We start from the raw sequence: 18,835 nt of genomic DNA on the forward strand, positions 1-18,835 counted from the left end.
CGATAAATAAATTTGTCAATCAAGTCATATTGATAGGGATTGAAGTATTGATAGCAAATGCCACTATTGGACAATAGCTTATAGTTTAACTGATATGCTCTCTGCTTGAAATAGAAAGGAGCAAGTGAGTAAGTGGACTGTGGAAATAAATACATAAAATATTAAGGAGTAAAGCATAAATATTTTTGAGCATTGGTCAAGATAGAATTCAAGTCAATCTAAAGGTTAAGAAGTTTCCTTTATTTTGAGTTTTTCAAGGGCGGTATATTAGTTAAAACTGTGGGTGTAAAAATAGGAACATTGTTTACATTGTTGCTATAAACAAGGCATTTTTCAATGCTGCTCTTTTGTGCAAAAAGCACAAACACTTTTTTCTATAAAACACTTAATTCTGTGGGATACTATTGTGGACCATTTGAGCCAATTGGAATTTTATTATTCACATCAAAGTCTTAGCATTTTATTGTGACCAAAAAGGAAATTGAAATACAGAATATACAGCTTCTTGAAGATGGCAGTCAAGACTTTTTATGGCTTTAAAAGAGCTTTTTTTTTTAAAAGATGAGAAAGATATGTTGGGACTTCAAATTCTGATGTAATGTCCCATGCGTTTAGTACTTAACCTAATCCTCAAGCTTGTTGGAGGAGTTCAGTGATTCTTCCAAATCTCTGGGTAGTGTAAATTGCAAAGAGTTGATATTAAATTGAAAAGAAAGAATACTGCTATAGACATCTTGCAAAAACATCTTGCCCATGTTTTGTTTTTCTCACTTGAAAAGAAAGCACTGATCCAGTTTTCTCAGAGACAGTATTTGAAAGCATTTAGTGTTCTTTATTTTAATACGTGTCCAGTTTCTCTGTTAAAGGAAATGTATTTTTGTGTATTGTAATTTTTTTTAAACACTAAATTTAAAGACTAATTTTATTCCCATTGAAGTCGAATGCTTTGTGGGAAGTAATTGGTCATGACAAACTATCCATATTTCACTTGAATAGTACCTAATAAATGAGACCAAGGCTTTAAAAAAAGCAACTTAGGAAAAGATTTAAATAACATACTTCACTCTGCATCACAGAAATATAAATGGTTGTTTAAAAATTAATTCCTATCGTATATTGGATGCTACATACATCTTCAGCATAATATGAGCGGTTTTGTATTAGCAGTGAAATATGTCATGCTAGCTGTGCAGTTCTTAAGCAGTTCTGTATTTTTTATTTGTAAATACAATTTTTTTAATCAGCTTGTATTCTTCTCTGTATATGCTGTATTCATGTTTAGTATTAATAAAACCAGGCCGTAAAGTATTCTTGACTGTTAAGCTCTAAAGTAATTTACTATTTTTACTTACCATTTTCTAATAGTATAACTCAGTTGTTTGCTTTCTTATAAGTAGGATACCTGGATTTACCAAGCTGTCCTTGAACAACTGTAATATTCTTTGCCTACTGTATGCAATTACAAGTATTAAATATGTCAAACAAATTTTAAGATATGTAAAAGGAATACTTTATAATACAGGATATTGTGTTTGGACTTGATTCATAAACTACTGTCTGTGTACAAACTAGTTTGACATAGCTGCTAAATACTTTTGGGCGAACAAAACCACTCAGCATACCATTTTAAATACAGATGCTAATACATCTGTTCACTGCAAGAAGAAAAGAGTTGTTTCTGAAGTAAAATTAGACAATAGAGCCAATTTCATTTTTTATGCATGTGAATGTAGAGTGCTTGAGGTTATTAGTTGAAACTGAGTAACCTTTCCAGGCTTTCATCTCTTTCTTTTCAAATTTGAATATGAAAAGCATATTCAAGTCAAAGACCATCACTTTAATGACATTTGGCAGTCATTTGATTTATTAGATTTTAGGGAAAAAAATTCCTTTAAATATTTCATCATTCTATGCTAATCCCAGTAATATTGCCAGCTGAAGCCGTGTACCTGTATTAGTGGAGACAGAATGGTGTGGAATTTTCTGTCATCCTAGTAAAATTTCCATGAATCTACTGAATAATAAAACAACCTTATTGAAATATTCAGATTTGCGTTTTTAGTTAAAGTGTCTTAGGATACGTAATAAAAGGAAATGTCTTTTTGAAAGGAGGGGGTAAAATTACTTCATCAAATATTGAAAGGGCTTGACAGCATGGGAAATTGTTCTATATGATGGATATTTTTACAATAGGATACACCTGCTTTTGATTTTGATTAATTATATAATTTGCTTGGAAAAATATAAGCTATCTCCATAATAAATTAAGTATTGACTTGCAGTTCTAACACTGAATCTAGAAAAATAATCTTTTGAATATAACTTATTTCTTCAAGTGATTTAAGTTTACAATCAAAAATTGTCAAAATATTTCCATATAGGGGAAATACTTTTAATAAAGTTGTGAATTTAAAAAGAAAAGAAAGAAGTAAAAACAATTTTTTGACATTTCTGAGCTCCAACATGTTATGTTTGCTCTTTGAAGAATCTCGTCTTTGAATGCTCACCTGTGTACTCCAACTTTGAAACCATAATGGCTTTTCTTTCTTTGAATTACAGAGTTACCTAGGGAAATATTTGTGACTCTTCTTCTGGAGTCTGACATTCCCTCTTAAATACATTAACTTGTTAAAATATATCTGTATGCAAATAATATAGACTTTGCTGAGCAATATGAAACAATTTCAAATAAGCAACAGAAAAATGTCATTTTAGTTAAAGATAATAAGGAAAGGCTCTGGTGAAGAACAATTGGGATATTACTTTTTTATTATCATATTGTTAATTTTAACTTTCAAATGTATATTTGGCTAGAAAAGTTCAGTATATGAAGTTGAACTCCATATAAATAAAGTGTTATTTTACATGCCTAACTACTTTGTGTCTTGATGGATTTTTACTGAACTATTTGTAGTATAGTCTGCAGTAGGCACTAAGTCTAACAATCCTCTTTCATTTGGAAAACTTTGGTACCTACTATTGCTGAGACTATTTCAAGCAGTTACTGGATCAACATACAAATCACTTTGCTGTGTAGCTAAAAACAATGGCAACTGAAATTTGTGTTTCAGATATCATTTGTACGTGAAGATAACCTTAACCTAATCTTCTCCAGCAGAATATGACTATTGCAAAACTATTTTCAGCACTGAATGTAAATCGGTGTCTGTCGCAACAATATTCTTAACTACAAACCCTGGGGCTTTAGAATCTCATTGTGTCTGTGTCAAAATCAATGAATCAGCATTAATCATACAAAATAGCCAATTATTTACATGTATGTTTGTTTGTTTTGTGTTAACACTTCAAGAAACACAAAAATAATCTGTGTTATGTTTGTTCTTTCTTTTTTAAATAGGCAACTGAAAAAATCCGGATTGAAATTATATCGCTTGGTCTTACTGAGTCACAAATTGCATCAGATGAAACAATACAGCAGCTGTTTGTAGAATGCAGATTATACAATTTCCTTGCAGAGGAGACCCCACTGTCACTTCCAAAACCAACAAGTGGTCAGAGGATTCACTATAACTATAGCAATGGTAAGTATGATGTATTTCCTGTATTCTGTCTTATGAAAATACCTGCCAATAAAGCCCACTTCCTCTATATATTATAGTTGCATTTATCTATGTACCGATTTGTATTTGTCTATTTCTCAAATATTTTGGGAAATATTAAAGGGTTTTTTTAAGCAATGAGGAAAGGATGCAATTATTAAGTATAAAATGAATTACTGAGGTAGGCTTGTGTATGAAATGGTAACATTACAACATATTTAAATATGCTGCTAGCACGTAGATTTTAAAGTTAGGCTATACGTAACTGAAATTTATATATCCATTTTAAAAGAACATGATGAACTGGTTTCTGTATTGGTACATGATGATATAGCAAAAGAAGAACATTCCATGTAACCATGTACGACTAAAATACAGTTGAAAAGACAGAAAATATCTAATTGGACTTGACCATCACTTGGGAATACTCAGTGTTCCTCTAATAAGAACTTTCTGAAATAGGCAATTATTCAGCCATGTTTAATACTAATACGTTGCTATTTACTTCATAATACTTAATTCTGCATGTTCCATATGCTGTTCTCTAACAAATGAACATTTGAAAATACTTTCTGTCAATTTACACTAATAGCATACACAGAACTATTATAATAATTGATAATTCTCTCGTTAATTGTTTCCCCAGCTATTTCATAGTGTTTCAGTTATTAACTTTTTTTTTTTCCTGGTAAAGTCTATTTCATCCAAGATTCAGTCTGAGTGCTTGATGTTGTCTCGGACTTTAAGTATTGCATTTTTAGCTGAGAGTATCCTGGAGCAAGTGAATCGGTTTGCTATTTGTGACATACCACTAACACAGACATTCAAATTAAGCATTCTTTTAAAATTTATTTTGTAAAAATGGCTTTGCAAAAGTGGTGTCACAGTTAGATCTTTAAAATTGCTACCAACTAGAAACCTGATTTTAGAAGGAGACTTGCCAAAGAATTTACTTATTTATATCCTCCTGATAAACTGTTGGATTACCCCATAGTTGGAGCCTGAAATCCCTCATAGGTGTCACATCAACCATCACTATAGCCCATCTGAGAGAGAATAGAGAGGACAGGGTACAATACGTTAACTTCTGTGACTCTGAGAAAGACAGTAATCTTTGTAAGGCTTTAGCAAAAAAAAAAACCAAAACCACAAAAACTAATAGCGCAGCAAACTCTCATTCACTGAGGCTTATTTCCATTCAAACAAATGGGATTTCTGGCATCACATACTAAATGACACATCAGATAAGTAAGAACTCTTTCTATAAGCTGAACAATATTTGTCTTGCTAGCTGCTGTAAACACTTTTGCAAATGTTCTAGATAGGCAGACATAATTGAAATAAATTTTCTAAAACCACATTGAAATAATACCATAAGCCAATAAAAGCTGTTTAACAGTCTTAATTTCTTGTGCTTCTTGAATGCTCATAAGCATTCAGAAGGTATAAAAATTCTTATGTAATATTCTGTGTGTATTGGGTATGGTCTAAGCATAATATTAGTTTTTTAAGTGTTGACTCTGCAAAGTTAAACTAGGAAAACGCGGCAAAGTTACGATGAATACAGAATTGAATTTCAAACTCAAGACAATTATGACAATTTTAAGCTGTGATATTTGAAAATAGTTTCATGCTTTCTCGAGACTGTAATTCATAAGGCTTTCCAATCTGGTAGTGCTGTATCATATTTCTGCTAGTCAAAAACTGGCTTCATAACTTTGATTTTTGTATTTGCTGCTTAAGTATCAAATATAGAACTGTTTAAACTTTAAAATATCCTAACGAGTCAATATCAAAAGGTGGGTTTGGTCTTAATTGCTTCAGGACTGTATTCTGCAGCATAATACATAGTAGCGTGGTTGTCATTTGCACAGTTTTGCTTAGATAATTGGTCATCTAATTTCTAGTCAAGATTGGCTTTGCATATGGGGGGGAGGAAGAAAACCCTGATGAGTCTGCTTTTTGATAATGTCAGTTGGAAAGCCAGTAAGATAATAGCAATGAAATCTGCATGTGTGTTTACTGTAGGTTTACTGCATCTCTTACTCATGTCTGGTTAGATTTAAGTATGTTGAATATTTGAGGTTAATTGAATATTTTCTTTAATAAAAATGAGATTTGCATGGGTAGAAAGAAATTTATTTTGAGCTTAGAAGGAAACTAACACTCATCTAGATTTCTGCATGGAGAAAATCGGGGTAAGTCCATAAGCAATCTAAAAAAATTATGAATTCTTGTAAATAAAACATTTTATATTATTTATAATTGGAACAGCTTCACTGTTTTAAAAACATGTCTAACAGATACAGAGGGCTCCATGAGATTTGTTCCTTAAAAAACATTTGAAGATTTTCCATGCCCTTTGCACATCCTTCGCTGTCATTGCTTGACATGTAAGATACCAGAAGATTAATGGAGTCTTGTTGAAAACCAATATAGTAGAACTCCATTGATCTGGACATACAAGATCCTATGAATTTCTCTTTTCACAAGCAGTTAGAGCATGTAACTTGGCATTAATGGCTTGTCTTGACTGTGAGTTTTTGACTAGGAATGGTTAAAAGATCATTTTCTTTCTTCCAAGGTCTTGGAACAGGAACTTGAATGGGACGTTTTTATAGTCTAGGGTTATACTGTGTAAGTCTTGATTTCCCATGACCTCAAGTGTTATGTCCTGATGGCCATACTGACTGAGGAGAGGAGCTGGTGTGTGTGTGTGTTAGTGGTGGAAAGAGTTATTGGAATATCCATGCATGCTTCCAAACACTACAGTCCCATAAATTCCAAGAGAAGTGGAACTCGCCAGCCTGTGCTTACACCGTGACTCTGTCCTGTAATTTGGTAAAAAGGAAGGATTCTGATTTTCTGATGGTGTTTGTTTTGGTATGGTTTGGTTTTGATGTTAGTGTGTTGCAGATCATAGTAAGCAATTAATTCATACTTGAACTTTTAAATGAAGTTTAAAATTGTGTGCCAGAAAGTGTTTAATTCCAGTCATATCACAATCAATATATGCTTTAAAACAAACGTAATAGCAGTTTCACTGCCTGAAAAACATCGGGAAACATGTTACACCAAGCAAACAAAGCCCAGTCTCCCTCACATATAAATGCATCTATTGATATTTGATACATAATTTCAATAAAATGAACATTTTTCTTGTCAAGGCCACAATTACTTAAATTACAAGGCTAAGGTTAGTTCATAAATGTTGTTAACCAAAAGCATTCATATTTTATTAAATATGAAGACTTAACTATACAAATGCTGAGATGGCAAGAAAGTTACTAGAAAGTAAGATTGATAGAAGGTCTGAAATGTGTCCTTATCACTGCAAACAGTGGTTCTAGAGAACAGGCAGCAGAAGCAGAAGAAAGATTTACAAAATTTTGCAAAGATTTTATGACATTTAACCAGAAAGCTTTCTCTCGTCAGTGAACAGGTAGTTATTTGAACAACTTGAAGTACAAGTCTAAGTAGATCAAAGGAAGGGGAAGTGGGGGAAAGATGATGAGGCTTATTTTTTATTAAAAATAAACTTCTGAAGATCCATATTCTGAAAGGTGGATTCCTCAGTACAACCCAAATGAAAATGTTAAGGCCTTGCATCACAAAACATTGTTATACTTCTTTGTGTTTATTCCTTTTCTCCATTTAAAGCTCAACACTGTGAGGCATTTTTTCGTAATCATTGTGATGAAACTCTGCTTTGATACATAGTCATTTAGTTTTGTTAGAAAGCAAACTATGAAAAAAGTATGCTATAACAGAACCAGTTATGGTAATGTTTGGAATTGTAGTGATTTTTAATGGGGTTCCAGGGTCATTGTAATCTTGAGGTTTTAGTGCTTTTTTAGGACAAACTTTAAAATTATGATTTTAGATGCAAACTGTCACAAGTTAATGTTGAATGACTTTTGCAATTAATTGGATAGAAATATGAGCTGTTCCGTGCCTTGGAGCAATGTTATAATTCTAAATTCAGGCTGTACTAAGGGGTGATACAAAAGCATGTTATTCATCAGGATCTAAAAATATATTTTCACTATGGTTAATAGTTTTCCCCAGACTTGAATGGAGTTCTTGCCCGGAATGTTTTACTTGCTAGTCTGAATTTTTCCATTGAGTGAAATGAATTTGAACACTTCAGGTTTGTAAATAATTTCCACTTAAAATTGGTTTACAGAATTAGTAAACTTCAGAAATTCCATTTGGGATGCTTATGGGAAAGGGAAGAATCTGTCGATGTGGCAGCGCCTTTGAAGTCCGTTGGCTGTCCATCTGTCTCCCTGCTGCCTCCCCATCACTTCCTGTGGTGGCCCCAGGAGCACTTGGCCATGAGAGTAGCACATGTGGAAAGTCATCCACATGCCCAAAAGAATAGCAGATGGCAGTAACAGCTTCTTTTAACCTGTCTAAGAAAGTAAGAATATTGTGGGTGGAAGCTAAGGATTCCAAGATAGAGCACCAATGCTTTGCTTTTCTGTTAGTAAATCTGTTAAGTTCCAGATACCAATTGTACTGTCTGTTTCCTGAAAGTAACTGATTTCTAATAGTGATTCTGCTGGCCAGGTAAGAGCTGAGGAGCAGCCAGCTTTGGAGAAAACTGGAGAACCAGTAGCTCTGGAAGATGTACTTCCTCGGAGGACTTTTATAGATATACGTCCCTCAGTAAATTAACCCTTTGCAAAGGGTTAATTTGAGCCTTCTTATCTCTCTTTCCTACTCATGTAGTCCAATACTCTCTGCTCCTTGGCAGAATTGGTAATTTCTGTTTATAAAAATAAGTTTATTTTAGACAATAGAAGACAGTATAAAATACAACCAAGATTTCTGCCAGCACGTAGGAAAAGGGAACTTTAATGTGATGTGGAGAGTGAAAAAGAGCTTTTTTAGTACAGTAGAAGAGAGTGAATACTAAAGATGTTGGATTTCAAACACAGACAAATTTCTAGCTCCTCCTCCTGCCCTCAAAAACAAATTAAAAATGTTCCTAAGAGCGACATTTGTTTTTCAGAGGGTTATGTTCATTTTAGTTCTGTCCTAGCAAAATTTTTTCAGCTGCATTTCTAACTTAAAAAAAAAAAAAAGTAATTCCTTTAAGACTGTTTTTCAATTTTTACATCCTGAATTTTCATAGTCTTTCACAGTAGTTTACTGATACTTGTAGGCTGATACCATTTGCAAGAAAGCAGCTACTTTCTAAGTATAAGATGCCCAAAAAACGTCTCAAAGAATTTCCTAAAACCCTGTTTCTCATTCTCTCATTGTTTTTTCCAAAGGCTGTTTTTCACTGTAGGTCATATTAATGGTACAAAAATTAAAAGTTGGTCCTTGTGTTTGTATTTTAAATTAAAACAATGAAAGGCTTTCAGAGCACTCACACACACTCCCTAGGCTCTGGATTTTCTCCAGTCCATTGGTCTAGATGTTTCTCTTATTGAAATATTGTGGCAGGAAAGGAGGATTAAATTACTGAGGCTGTCAAAAAGGACAAGCACTCTGCCATACATTATCATTATCACTAGCTTCCTCAGTGGAAGAAAATGCAGTAAATCACTTCAAATACAAAGCAATAAAGACCACTGGCTTTTAAAATCGTGACTGCTATTGCCATTAACAGAAAATGACAGCTATGTGGCATGCTTAGATGCTGCTTGTATCTTTTTTGACAGCGTGCACATAAACCTGCCAATGACATGCCATTAGATCACATGACCTTTCAAATTTGATCCTAATATTGTTGCTTTTCCTTAGGAAAGACAAGGGGAAAAAAATGTTTATTTTTCTTTCTTCTTTTCTTCATGCTCTTTCTTCTAAAAGATGAAAAACAATTGATAACTAAGTAAATTAATTCCGATTTGCTTTGCAGTGATACATGTGGATAAGGCAAATAATCGTGCAAGAAGAGAGTATCTCAAGTCTATGCTTCTAAAGCCAGATCTACATACTGACAGGTACATATTAGTGCTGAAAAACTCTATAAGAAGTCTTTGTAAATCGTGTGTATGGTTTGCCTTGTTGTTTGACTTTATTGAGGAGGTATCCCTGAGAAGTTAATATATAACTAACTAACTAGAGAAGATTTAGTTTCAGCTAGGAATGATACCTATATTCTAATGTGGCAATTGATCTACATTTCTTTCCTGAGTAGGTTCATGTGGCATGGAATATTGCAATGTCTCTTAATGTTGTTTTAGTGCTGTGTATTGGTTTTGTTTTTAACAACCTCGTTTTGCAAAAGAGAGATTCTATCGTCTGCATTCTATCAATAATGAATTTGAAAAGCATATATCTGCCTTATGGTAGAGTAATACCACTGTTGCTTTCTGAATTCAGAGTACTAGGAGGAGTGTGTGAATTGGCCCTAGAATTTCCAAAAACATATATATGTAGCAGGCAGCTACTATATGTATACATATGAGAAATAGTATGAATTAGTCTTGTCCAAGCTCATAATAATAAATTTGTTCTTATCCAAATTTTTTGAAATAGCATGTGCATTAGTTTGAGAGAATGAATGACATACTTTGATTCTGTTTCCTCTTGAAGGTCAATCTTAAACAAAATGGAACAATTAGTATTTTAAAGATTCATTTAATTTGCCAAAGAGTAGAATACCTGCTGATTGTATTTGAAGTGTAGGAGTTACTTGTAGATCTTCTAAATACATACTGAGTCACGAATCACAGATTCACTCTGCAGTAAGAGAGTGATCTCTCTTCATTCTATTTCCCTTCTAAAGCCGAGTTTCATGTCTTGAACAGAAAAGAGGTTTTACTGGAATGGAGCAGAGAACACCATGAAATGATTACTTGTTGGGATGCAAATGTCATACCAAAACATTCTTAGGTTTGGAGATCTAAAAAAAAAAAAAAAAAAAAGTCTTAATAAGCAAGCAGAAGACTTATGTTACCATATTACCATATAGAATAGGAAAGTGGGGAACGTGTTCTACTAATAAATTAACAACACTGAGGACAAAATATTCTTTTTTTCCTGAGGGATAATTCAGCAAAGTAAAATAGCTAGTCTGTAGGCTTAAATTTCACCTGTAAATACTTAGGTATCTATACAAAATATTTAACAAACCTAAGGTAAAAACAAGGTAAAATAACAGCAGCAAGCTTTTTCCCACAACAGAAGTATTCATCTTTTATATGAGCCATCATGGTACTGTCCTCTGTGTAGATAGGTTGTTTTCTGTATTTATCAGTGTGTCTAGTTTGGTCTGTGGTGACTTTTGAATTCTGTGTTGACTAAGCAAGAGGACCACCAAGAAACAAAATTTATGGAAAGATTCTGCCTATGCACCAAATGTTTTCAACTCTATGCATTTTAAACCTGGCCTGGTTATATCTTCAACACATGTTTTCTATCACAAGCCTTACAAACTAATATCAGAGATTTTTCAGCTGAAACAGGAACTGAACTAAACTAATGCTTTAAAGCTCAGGAAACCAAATTATCAAGAATATAAATATCATTGAAAATTGCCTGCACATGGTTTAGCCTGACAGTTTATTGGTGTTTGTGCTATGCCAGATTATAGGAGCATATATAGTGTTTTATGTCTGTTAAGTGGCGTATTAAGTTTTCAGGTGAACTTTCTCCCTGTCATAATTAACGTTGTTACAAATGATACTCATAATGATTGGGTCCATATTAGAACACAAATAAATAGGTACATGACATGCTATTTTTTTGTCTTCCAAAAGGAGAGTCATTTCAGTGAATGTCCCTTGAAAACAATAAATATTCTCAGGTGTCAACAGAGATAATATAATACATAAAATTACTGGTAAGCTGAAGTTGCAACTATAGCCTAATCCTGTAGTTGAAACAGGAGCCAACTTGGCCCTGAAAATAATGGATTTCACAGCTTTATACTCTTTTAGTTTATACTTACAAATAAATAAATGTGGATTGACATGGCATTTATGTGAGAAACTGTGTTTACTTGTTGGGAGTGGGATTTACTGTTCATTAAAAGTTCAGATTTCAAAACAAAGTTGATTTCTCCTTTCAATTTCATTTCTTGATATGGAATCATTGTCAGTGTTTATTAGAAACGTTGATTTTGGTTCCGCATTTGAATAAATGGGTTTAGTGGCAGAAAATGCAAGATCGTCTGTATTGCCACAAGAATTCAGTATTCAAGAAAATAATAAAAAAATATGCTGCTAAATAAAATGATGTAAAATCTAAAATATATGAGCATGTGGTAGTAGGAGACTAGGAAGACTCTTGGAAATCCTATTTAGGTTAGTAATTGTTGCATACCACAAAGATGGTTCTTCTCTTTTGACAAGCGTCTTTGTCTTTATCTACGTTTTCAGACAGACAATGTCTCTGTCATTAATATGGAAATTTTGTCAGAACACTTGCTTTCTCTTATAGCTGTATTGCGTGACATGGGTAGCCTTTTTGTTTTGTTTCTTCTGTATAACAGGGATGCAAATTACATTCATTATTTACATTTAGGAAGCTCTACTTACTAATATTTGTAAAAGTTTGGGGGGGAAAAAAGGATACAAAATTATTATTTTATTTTATAATCTGAACCCAATACTTAATTACTTACATGTTCAAGTCTTTAAATCGCTTAATAACAGGCTGCATTTCTGGCAGTCCATTTAACTTACTATAACTGTGTCATAGTAATCTTCTATTGTTCATTCTGTTAGTATTCTGCTGTTGCCTTCCAGTACTTTAAAGGTGTAGAAATTCGGCTCATGTAGAAAAACTTATGTGATTCCTCATGCCAGATTGGACTTGCAAGCTTGCAGACCTGGCGAGAGAGTATATGTTCTTCTGACAAGTGTCAGGAGAGACATATGTGAAGAATGGAGGAATCCATTCTTCGAACAGCCACCCTGCTGTGCTAACAAGAGTGAACAGGTTTATGCAAGAGGTTTCCAGGCTGATCCTGACAGGTGCATCATTTCTTGGTAGGAAATAACTGTTACTCCAAGAAGCTGACTGTAAGAAGTCATTGTTCTCCAAAGTAACAAAATCTATGCGTCCACATCATGGGAGTATAGAGCATGTGTACCCTGTTAGCTTCACATTAATATACTATATTAACACACAAGGTTTTCTCCTTGTTGCTTAAAAATTACTTTACCTGTGGAATGAAGAATTAGAATCAAATTTTCTTACGTCGCAGCTTTGTCCGGGCACTGTGAATTCCTTGCTGTTAGTAGGCATGGGATTCCTGCAAGGAAGTGAGTACTAATAGCTGGTGTTAGAGAAATGTTATTAGGCCTGCTTTTAATTTATGCTTTAGGGAAAATTTCAGTGGTAGTTAGTACCCTTAAGTGATAAAAATTAATCCAGCACTAATCTGCTCCTCTTCTGTCACTGTTTTAACTGCTAAGCTGGTTTCTCCAAATGATTTGATTTAACATTGACAGAATCATAACAAAACAAATATGTTCCCAATGTCTTAACAGTTTTATCAGTTATTCGTACAGTTTTTAATTTGTTTTTATTTAATTTAATATTTATCTTACATATCTAAGTATTTCTTTCTTTCTTTTTGATTGAGTTTTGGCAGTTTTGCTCTATGCCAAAATCTTGTTAGGTCATTATATTCAGTCAAGACACCTGCTGTTGGAAATAGCGGTGATATTCTTCCTTTTATGCCTCCAGAAATCTTTTTTAAAGACACATATTTTCAATACATGTCTGGTTTTAGTGGCAAACAAGTATTTATGCATATATTTTCTATAGTAAATATTTGTTAGTAAGAGCCAAGCACAAAAAAAATTACTAGAAAAGCATATTGTGGTTGGTCTTTTGTTTAAAGCCTTTTAGGAAGATTTTATTGTATTTGGTCTAAGTTATCCTTTCCTGTAGACTTGGATTTTATGCAACTTCATTGTTACTCATTTGCAATTATGCTTATTGTAACATTATTAGGCTGTGAAGCTCATAAGCATTCACAGTTTAAACACCACTGCCAAGACATACCAAAAAAGTAGTTAGCTCTGAATTGCTGTCATTTTGTCAGTCTCGGTGTTTTTGGCCCCAACATAAGCCACTAACTCAAGTTAGCTCCAGCACAATACTGGAATTATGTGTTTAAAAGAAAAGCCATACTTGGGTGCTATGAGTGTAATTTAAGTTCACAGAAGAAATGCAAATATTTTGTATAGGTTTTGGGCTTAGATGTCTGCGTTGGACAAACAGGCTGTGTTTAGACAGCACGGTAAATACTCAAAGGCCTTTGTATCCAGGCTATACTCACGGGTAGTTTTTTATGCATAAAACAGGAACAGAATAATGAAGATAAAATATGGGGTGTTTGGTCAGAGGGAACAAGTGCAGGGCAAATTGCTGTGTAAGGTCCAACTTTAAATAATGAATACTCAACGTTAGAAAGATACTAATTTGAGAGAACTGCTTTTAGGTTCCTGTTATTTTTGTGGAATGTGTTCTTGGCTAGAATATGCTTTCCAAGTATCTAAATGAGGTGTGAAAATTCTCCATAACTTCCAGATAAATATTTTACACTTGGTGTTTGGAAATAGTTGCTTCATTGAATACGGCTAGTATTTCTGATATCAGGAAAATGTTTGATATGGTTTGTCTTTCACAATTATTTTTCTCATGTGTCCCACATCACTCACTGTAAAGCCAAGAAAATGCATGGCTTAAAATATTACTGAGGCTAGATCTAAATTATCAAGAGGTGCAGACCAGATAATCGCTAGCACAAAGCAGTTGTTGCCAACGATCGGATAATCACAGTACATAGATTTGTAGGATGATTTTGAGAATTGAGAATACTAGTTGATCCTACTGACTGAAGGTCTGTTGCAGTAGCGTGCATTAGGGTTAGGTACTCCCGGAGCACATCTTCAGTTTTGTTTAGTCCAGTCCAACAGGAATCCAGTCACCGTGTTCTAAGACTACTGTGCAAATAAAGCACCGTAACTGGGGACAACTGAAAAGTTTTACTTCATAAGCATGCTCAGCATCATAGCTGAAATAGTCATACAGGTTCATCTTATGTGGCCTGACTGAATTAAAGGAATTGAACTTTTTTAACAAGTTGATGGTGTTAGAAGATTTTAACCAACAAAACATAATTACCTTTAATCTAAACCTTTCATTATTGCTTATGAATTGTTTTTATTTCTTCACATCAAATAATTTGCATGGTACAGTCAACATAGTCAAAATTTAAACAAAAACAAACAAAACAATAAACGACAAGAAAAACCCTAACTATATTTTTAGATATTTTATATAAAAGAGTTTTGCTAGAAGAGCTTCAAAATACATAGATACCTTCTCGATTTTTACCTATGAGGGGGTAAATAAAAAGAAATTCAGTGACTTGAACAGTTGATTCAGCAGCTGAGCTAAACAAACTTAGAAGTTTCAAACGTGAAAAAGTCTTTAATCCTTAGACTAGTCTGCCTGTCACTGCCATATGAACAAGAATTGTGCCAATTTGGTGGGTGGTGGTGAAGGGGGGAGAAAAATGAAACAATTCTATAAGCCTACAGTTCTGTGGTTACAACTTCTCTGTCCTTCTAGTACTGCTAAATAATGCTAAAGAAGGAGAGAAGACTTAAAAGAAAGGGTCTCAAACTATTCTTTTGTTATGGAAAATGTTGAATATAATTGATAAAGAGTTCTGGTTTATGCCTAACTTGTAAAATACAGTGTGTGTTTTGCCATGGTTTTTTGCTGTTTTTTGAGTTAATTTTCAATCCTTTTTAAAAGTAGACTATCCTTTTTTTCCTTTTTTTATGCTTAGCCTACGGTTTACAGTGGTCAGTGATCCCCCAGAAGATGAACAGGATCTTGAATGTGAAGATATCGGCTTTGCTTATGTCAGTTTGAGAGAGATATTCCAGAAGCAAAGAGATATCATTGAGCAAGATATTGATGGTAAGTTTGAGATTACTTTCTTGTAACCTTTTGTAACCTAAAAATTATTTGTTGAATTTCTGCTTTTCTTTACAAGCTTTACTGTGCAAGTAATTGACTTACATTGTTTCAATAAGAAATTCTATAATATTAACTAATGGCATCCACATTTGTTTACAAAAGCCTTCAAAAATTGTGTACTGCTGTTATTCCTTAGAACCTGTTTAAAAAAAACCCAAAACCAAATAGCACTCTCAGCTCATAGTAATTAGTTCATAAAACCTAAGAACTTTCAGGACATGTCCACTTATTACAATGCTCTATTCTGTACAACATACTTCATGCTAGTAAGACTATAAATATATATTTTGTTATTAAAATTTATGTCAGTAATTCTGCATTGCTAATGTCTGTATCTTTTTTGAAGTTAAGTTATATCCCCCAGAGTACTTCAAGCTTCTGTCCTCCATATGAAACCTGTATCTGAGACAATACAACACACTGGTGGCTTTGGTTAGGTATCAGTTTAGAGTACACGTCCTTCTGTAGCAAACTGTGACCGAACTTTCACTGTCACCCATTAAAGTAAGATGAGGTGAGTAGAAGGTGGAGGAAAGATTCCTGCGTCTTAAGACAGCATTTGTATAATGCTGCTAAGAAGACTCAAGAAGGCTACTCAGTCCTTTCACAGACAGTGAAGGAAAACATTATCCTTGCTTAGACTTTCCTGTTTCCCAAGGTTGCAGGGGCATGGTTATCAATGCTGTACTTTTCTCCTTACCTGTTACTCTCCATCCTCTTCCCCGATTGTGATAAAGCTCAGTGAAGAAGCTGAGAGTATATCTGTTATAAAACCGTTACTCTCCTATAACGGTAAGTGAACCAGCTTAATTACTAGACATAGTGCACGCATCTTTGCAAGGTACTCTTTGCAATAGCAACAATTCTAGTTAGCCCTTGTAGAATGCCAAGCTAATGTGACCTTGCTACTTCTACTGCTGTGTCTAATTACCATACCTTGAGTGATGGGGAGCTGCGTAGTGAGGGAAAACAATAGGCTTTCTTACCCATTTCCATTATCATACATGATTTGCATCCATGCTGTAGCTAAAATACTGAAAATACGCATCAAAGTTCCAGGAACATGATAAGGAAAATTCTAGGAAGAATCAAATTTCATACCCTGGAAAAATACTATACAGATTTGATGCACTTCTTACTGTGGCTGAACCACTTAATCTTTTCTCCACCAATAATTTTTCTCCAAGTAGTTTTGCAAAAGCACATCTCCTCCAAAAAGGTATTTCATAGTCTCTCACTGGAAAATTGTTTTTGTTCTGGATTCTATGGCCATAATTCCCATTGTCATAATTCCCATTTGATAAGACTGATTAGTGATATAAATATAATTTTGTACCCTTGAGAGTCACCTTTCACAAAACTCATAGAACTCCCAATCATCTGAGATAATAACTATGACAGGAAGGACTGGGTTTTGTTACTAGCTGTTCTGTCAAAAGGTAATCATTACCGTGTCATGACAACTACTGCAATATTGTGAGGAGCATTTCTTCCCCTAATCATTTGAACGAGACATATGAACTAATTTTTACCTTATGAACATTATATCTATGAAAATGATCATAATAGATAGAAATACTCTTATTCTTATTCCAATCCACACTTCTTCCCTTACCTGCACATGCTGTACAGCTCAGATTTTCTTTATTGCATCCATAAACATATCTTCTGAAAAATACAACTTTCAGAGAACTGAAATGATGTTTACATTAATATATGTCAGATCATGGCAAAAGTAGAATATATCAGTATCTTTTCTTGGACAAAGTCATTGTAAAAGGATCTGTTCTTAAGATTTGAACACAGACTTCAATTAAATGTAATGGCACAATAAATAGAACTCCTAAACAATATTGTACACATTTTCTGAGGTGGATACTGGTTTGAGGGAAAAAGAATAAACCTAGACACAGGGAAGTTCATAGGATTCTCCCACATGAAGATCTACTCATTCTTAAGTTATACACCATAAGCTTCCTTCACTCTTCTTGACAACTGCAAGCGTGTATCTTTTTCACATGGTGTTCTTTTCATTGCTGATTGTGTGAAAGTGGCCTACATGAAATTTGAAGAAATTAAGTGAATAGCTAAGCAAGAGGCTGGATAAAAAAAGAATATAGACAAAACATATAACAATATGTCTCAGAGATAATACGACAATATTAAAACTGAGAAAAGGGAATTAATGTTATCTTCTGATATCATGAATTACAGGAATGGTAGGATAACTGTAAGTAAAAAGAATGATGTCCCCTGAAGCCTGCTCTTTAAGTTGGCAGTTCACTGAGTGGTTTGTCCAAGGATATACAAAATGCTTTGGATCTCTAAGAATAGCATCCAATCTGTCCTATAATAGCTCTATCAACAAAGTAAACGGTGGAAGGTTCATCCCATGTTTTTCCTTCTTTAAACCTCTTCTCAGCTGTCCCAGCAGCCTAGAAGTTGTGGCATGCAGTGTCATTGCATGTCCCAGACCACTTATCCCAGTTTATATATTAAATGCATAACCCTGCCATTTGTCTACTGTATAATTTGCTTTGAAAAGATGTGTTGTCAAGATGATTTTTTTTATATTCAAATTCCTTCTAGAGTCTTGTTAGGCAGCCTCATTGCTCGTTATGCAGTACTGGGAAAGCGCCTCATTTTTGACCGTTAGTAGCATGTTTCTAATCACAGCAGCAGAGACTGTGGCCCTCTGGGCTTACTTGGATATTGTAAAAGAGTGCAATTTTAAAACATTAGCTAATTTCTGTAAAATAGAAATTTTAAATACTACTTTAAAACCCACATACACAAAGATGAAGGTTGCTAAATAGTGTAGTCTAGGAGAAATACCATCTTTACACTTCACTATTTTACAACACATAGAAGCCTGAAAGTAAAATAATTTTGCGTTGTACTAACTGGAAAAAACGATTTAGTGTTTAAATACTAATAACTGTCCAGGCTGATTTGGACCAGTCATACATACAGTGCAGAAAACGGAGTCATCGGTGTATTTTTTACTTAAAACTATTTATAAGTATGCATATATGTCTTTAATAGGGTTTGGAACATCTATATTTATGTATTGTGAAAAATAATTAATTTATATAGGCAATTATCATACAGATAGTTTTCTTTATTTCAAAGTTAATTCCAACACTAATACTTTTAATGATGTACATTCTAGTTCTTAGAGTGCTCAGTTTCCAGTAGGCTGAGTGCCTGAACGGGAAGATGTCTTTTTTAATTATTTACTTATTTTCTCTTTTTTAAGCATATGCTAGGTGCCTTTTAATCTGTCCAAATGCTAAGGAAAATTATCA

General features: G+C 33.8%; 1 protein-coding gene across 3 annotated transcripts in view; it reads left to right on the forward strand.

The window, feature by feature from the left end:
* RPGRIP1L (RPGRIP1 like) overlaps positions 1-18,835 on the forward strand; it is a gene marked incomplete at both ends in the record, with an annotated part of 70,648 nt that overhangs the window by 51,649 nt on the left and 164 nt on the right. For all 3 annotated transcript variants that reach the window (XM_082005775.1, XM_082005776.1, XM_082005777.1), the window contains 3 exons: positions 3,359-3,542; positions 9,433-9,517; positions 15,334-15,467. In XM_082005775.1, coding sequence (XP_081861901.1) covers positions 3,359-3,542; positions 9,433-9,517; positions 15,334-15,467 — 403 coding nt within the window. The remainder of the gene's footprint in view (positions 1-3,358; positions 3,543-9,432; positions 9,518-15,333; positions 15,468-18,835) is intronic.

The sequence above is a fragment of the Phaethon aethereus genome, assembly GCF_964289735.1.
Source record: "Phaethon aethereus genome assembly, chromosome: 13".
Taxonomy (NCBI): domain Eukaryota; kingdom Metazoa; phylum Chordata; class Aves; order Phaethontiformes; family Phaethontidae; genus Phaethon; species Phaethon aethereus.